The following is a 5,546-nucleotide window of genomic DNA, read 5'->3' as shown; positions in this document are numbered from 1 at the left end:
ATACCGGTCAAAATCAGTTCGTGTAACTTGAATCAAAATTCAAGATAGAAGCGAGAACTGCTGGAGCAAACCCTTTCCAGTAGGAGGTATAATTACTTAGAAACGGGTCGCACTGGCATTTCGTTGTTTGGTATTCTATTATTATATTTCCCTGTTGTCTCGTCTCTATTTTTGGGTTCATATCGATGGCAGCCCTGTATATGGTTACTTAGCTTACGACATGGTGAAGTCGCTAGTTTCAATTGCTAAGTTCCATGCGTGCAGATTGTTAGTATTAAAAATAGCTTTCTTATGTTTTGTAAATGGCAAATGGCACCCACATTCTTCTCTGCGCACCCTCCTAATTTTATATCAACACTGCCGGAAATGCCCGTTAATTCTGATATATCTATCCTGCGATGCTAGCATTAGAATATAATAAAATTTTTATATTATTACTGGTAAAAGGAAGTCCCGTTGAGATAGCTTTAATCCTATAGCAAACCACGGGCATTTGTCCGACTACCTATGCATGTCGGTTATCGAAATATTTTTATAGTTCTTTGTTCAGAAGTTTGAATTTGATGGTTATGGAAACCGTAACCGACCAACAGTTCCAGGAACCCTCTCGCACACAATTATCCCCGACGGTATTCGACCTGCGAAGCCGCTCAGGGTAATATTCGCAGAGCTCACTACAAACGCTATGAGTAGGGATGGCGGAATCGAGTCCGGATTCGATTACAGAATCGATTCTTCGCGGAATCGACTAGAATCGATTCCGATGCACCGGAATCGATTCTCGAGTTCGAAACTTGAATTGCAAACAATGTGTAACGTTTTGTGGCAATTTCTTCACATATATATATGTATAAACTGCTTCACTGCTATGTTGAGTTGCTACAACACCGCAAACTTCACTATATATAATATATATATTATAAATATCGCTAGTAGGCTTTAACGTTTATTTATTTTAAAAATCTCTGTGGGTTCTGAAGGATTCGTTTTTTTTTTGTGCGGTTTTGTCTCCTGTGGCAGATTGGATACCCATACTACTTAGTTTCGGCCTTCTTGTCCGTCCAGAATTTGAACATCGCTGTCTTGCTTGATTTCATATGGTATTGCTTGGGTGGGTATATTTTTTCGGTAATATGTCGAGGAATCGAGATTCGGAATCGGTAATCGGAATCGAAAATTTAGGAATCGGATAAGAATCGAATACTTGTAAGTACTCATACTTGGCATCCTTAGCTATGAGTCCTGATTACGATGCCGACATTACTCAAGTGAAACAATTTTTGTATAAACATTTAATTTTTATTCGTTCGTAGATTAAGTTTCAAACATTTCAATTTCTACTATAAGCTGCGTTTGAATAGAAATATTCTTCAGAATACGTTATCACCATAAACTCATCTTTGTCACGGTTCCACGTCCACAGGTTCGGCCTCTTCGACTAAAATTAAAGATAGAGTATTTTTAGTTCATCAGGTATCTTGTAGGAGTAACCATAAGTGAATCAGAATAACTGTGCCATCGGCCAATTTTTGTTTGTCTCGAAATCGAAATTATTTAGGATCAGTATCACTATTTTTTACCATACTAAAAATACAATTTGTACGAGCATAGAAAACAAGAAAGCGGTGCTTAAATCTATACACACAAAGTTCGAAGCGCTGTAGTACGGGTACCCAATCTGTCGCAGTGGACTACAGGTACCCTAACCGCGACAAGGTGTGCCATTTTCAATTTGGATGACGCCATCGCACACGAAAAACGAATCCCATCGAACTTACAGAAATTTTTGACATAAATAAAATAAGTGATAGCCTTTTAGCAAAAAGACAATCTTTAACCACTGACAATTTGAAAGCTCCTAGATTCCGTATAGAAAGAATTTGCAGGGTCCATGATCCCTGGTTAGGAAGCAATTAACCGACTAGCGAACTCTGAGGCGACAATTTTTCATGGAATTCAAGAAAACATTGAATTTAAAAAATATTCACCTTCACCGACGCCGTTTTCTTTAACAGCTGTCATATATTGGACTTTCATTGAAAGATCAGCAACGATATCTCGAAGTTGGTTAATTTCAGCTGAAAAAAAAAACGAAAAAAATTGTGGGATTTTAGAATGTGTTCCGAATTCTATAATGGAAATATTTTCAGAATATATTCGGAAGAATCTAGCATTCGGTTATGCCCTACCCCGAGTAAGTCAGCCAATCGCCTCGCGCTTACACTAAGAATAGAAAAACTTCTTTAAACATGCAGAATATTTGCTTCGTATCTAAAGCACACTTCCGAGGCAAGACCGCGTTGCACTTTTGGCGATCCTCACCACACAAAGTACATTATTATAAGTAATGGCGCTTTTCATTATTAAGATTATGTAACTTATAGGTTAGACATAACCGTGTTGGCATCTGCCGGCAATCAGTGGAGTTAGTTTAGTTCGCGCTCATTCAAACCAATATCGTCATCGTGTTGATTATTGCTATCTCTTGTCGTCCGTCATAATTACTGTGTTGTTTATCTTTCGCCCCAACTGTCACTGTTTTCTTTGTGTTCAGTGAAAACAGGCGGCCTCCACAGCCGCGGGATTGAGATTAATGTATGGTTAGAGAGATGGAAAAATTTGGACGCATGTTCACTAAACGCCGTAAGTACTTCTAGTTGGCCTGGCACAAACATTTTTGCATACGTTATTCCTAATTCTGACGTTGTAGTGACGTAAGTTTTGGATGAGGTAGTCAGGTGGGGGTTAGAAATGATATATGCGAAAATGGTTATGCCACGTCAACTAGAAGTACTTGCCGGCGTTTGGTGAACCAGTCCCAAAATTTGAACACATGTGCAGTTAATCTCGAAACGAAAAACTTTGTTTAGGAAGTTTCCACAGCAAAATGCGAATTCAGGTGGGTTAATTTTGAATAGTGAAAATTCACGAAATAAAGTTTTGATTGCCTTACTTCTTGTCGCTTTAAGAGTCTCTTGCAGTTCTTTTCTGAAGTCTCTTTGCTCATCTTTCAAATCATCTGTAAAAGAAAATCACGTAAAAATTTACCAGTATTACATCGTAATTCAAATGAGTAAAAAAATTTAAAAGCTGACGATGGCCAAGTAGGTGAACCGTTGGACTTAAATACAGCTAGAAACGCGAAAAATTTATAGGTCAGATGAGATCACGAATAAAATGTGTGCTTACTCATTTCTTTGTCAATACGTTTTCATTATATTTAGGTTCTAGGTTGATATCTTTTAGGTTTTATTATTTGATTTCTGTTATATTTTGTGTAATATAACATATGCCTTTTGTGTTTTTCTCGCGACCCCCCATGTATGTTGGCATTGCATGCTTTTAATCTCGCATGCTGATCTCACTCTCAACACACCATCCAAATTGTAATAAATAAATAAAATGAATGATGGGCTGAAATTTTTTCTTTTAATTTCAAAAAGGAGGTCCCTCCCCCTAGCTCAATTCAACTATGTTGACATTACATGTTTAAAACCTCAAGTTTAAACATCCTTCCCACCAGCTCAACAAGGGTGTAATAAACTGCACATGGGTGTGCGGAACAATTCCAGTTTATCCAAATTACAGTAGCTCTTTACCTAACAGTGACTTATTGAACAGAACCTTGTGCGAAAAAGTCGCAATTTTCGCTGACTCAAATCATTTACGTAGCTAATGAAATCTATACATTTTTCTTGGAACTTTTCCGAATCGGAATAATTCTGGTCGCTCAAAGTTATAGTGGCACCTTATTTAACAGTGACAGCTCGGAAAAAGCCTTATTCCAATTTCCAAGTTTTCGTTGACTCGAATTATCTGCTTACCAAGTAAAATCTCTACATTTTTCTTGATAATGTATTCCAATATATCAAAATCCATATTTCCTGATCCGGCCTCGCCTTTCTTTCCCTTAGGTCCGCGCATTCCTTGCCTTCCTTCTCCAGGGCGTCCGTCTGTGCCGTTGAATCCTGCTGGTCCCATCGTCCCCATGTCACCTTTATTTCCTTGTTTGCCTGGGTTAAATAATGGAGTTACATCCATGTATATTTGATTAAATACATGTTGCAAATTATTATACGCCGCGTGGAAACTGGATTGGTCATCGAGGGTCATCGGGAGTTGTCTCAAGGGTTAGAGGTGAAGGTGCCGAGCGAACCAGAACCCCGGGTGTGTAGTGTGATGTAGATCCTTCCTTAATTTGTTCTTGTGGAGTAAAAAAAAATCAAATATAATGTATTTCTCATCAAGCATGGGCTTTCAATAATTACTTAAGTTTATTTATACCAGTACTAACATTTGTAATCAGCTATCAGTAGATTTATCTATGCACACACAACTAATTCACCTGTCTCGCCCTTTTCCCCAGGAGATCCCTCGGCTCCCTCATCTCCCTTGGGGCCTCTGGGACCTCTTCGTCCTGGGGGTCCTCGGGGGCCGGTGATTGAAGTTCCATTTTCTCCTTGGGGACCAGCCGGCCCTATCGGTCCCATTCGACCTTGTTGACCAACTGGGCCCGGTTTGCCTTTAGCTCCTGTGAAGCCCATTGGTCCAATGCGTCCCGGGGGCCCACGGGCACCTTTTGGGCCAACAAAAGCAGATATGCCCCTGGTTGGATTTGGAGTTGGGCGAATAGGTCCGTATACGTGAGTATATGGTAAACCCGCATTGACTATCACACACAGCACTAATATGCTACAAATATTTAAAATAGGTTCCATGCTTTCCTGAAATTGAATGGGTATAAGATAAGCTTTCGTGCAATACTGTGGCAACTTCAAGTTTCTTTTAGACTATGGCTATTCGAACTGGGTGATTTTTCGAGGGGTCTCAAAACGGGGCAATATGGGTCATGGTACCCATTATGGTTAGAACTGGCTATACGTCTTCTCTCATTAGGCCTCCACGTATCTGTGTGAAAAATCTTTTTCGACACTAAGTTATGTTAAAACAAAATATCGACAAAGTTTGAAAGATTTGGAAACAGTACTGAGGCCCATCGTCACCGAAATAGAGCCAAGATTCGATCTTTTGTGCGAGAATTAGCACGTCGGTATCATTAAATTTCTCGAGTGTCGCGAAAACATTTTCCGTGCCAAGTGGGTAGTGATGAAGAAAGTTTGAAAGAACACTGCTTCAGACCAATGGTTTTCAACCTATATTCTCTTGTGGCGCATTTTCAGATTTAAAGAAAATCTCAGGCCCAAAAAATCTTTACCGAAAATTTCGAGTATCATAAAATGTTTTTACTAATTTAAATAATGCAGTGAAAGTGTCGATGACCGAACCAACTCTGATGTCTATTTATCAGTCGAACAACTTGAACTTACAAATCTTGGTTCAATTTCAAGCGTGTAATTCTTCTCTTTTCAATCTCTAACCGACGACGGGACGGATTAGGTTTGGAGGGGGGGTTCTAATGTGTAAACTCTATGCTTATTTCAAAAACGTCGAGAAACACTGCTTCGGACCCGGACGGAAAGTTACATTTATACATTTATGTATGCTCATAAGAGAGGGAACAGAAGGATTGTGAGCACGATAACCTG

General features: G+C 39.3%; 1 protein-coding gene across 1 annotated transcript; it reads right to left on the bottom strand.

Moving 5' to 3' along the window:
* Window positions 1-1,284: 1,284 nt before the first annotated feature.
* Window positions 1,285-4,784, bottom strand: LOC120336330 (uncharacterized). Its single transcript, XM_078110053.1, has 5 exons — window positions 4,346-4,784; window positions 3,825-4,013; window positions 2,954-3,019; window positions 1,989-2,078; window positions 1,285-1,438 (listed from the first exon to the last, which is right to left on the bottom strand). The coding sequence occupies exons 1-5, from the start codon at window positions 4,716-4,718 to the stop codon at window positions 1,404-1,406; spliced, it is 753 nt and encodes a 250-aa protein (XP_077966179.1). The 5' UTR covers window positions 4,719-4,784; the 3' UTR covers window positions 1,285-1,403.
* Window positions 4,785-5,546: the final 762 nt, after the last annotated feature.

This window comes from Styela clava, chromosome 2, assembly GCF_964204865.1.
Source record: "Styela clava chromosome 2, kaStyClav1.hap1.2, whole genome shotgun sequence".
In the NCBI taxonomy this organism is placed as follows: Eukaryota; Metazoa; Chordata; class Ascidiacea; order Stolidobranchia; family Styelidae; genus Styela; species Styela clava.
This window is presented reverse-complemented; position numbering and strand designations above follow the sequence as displayed.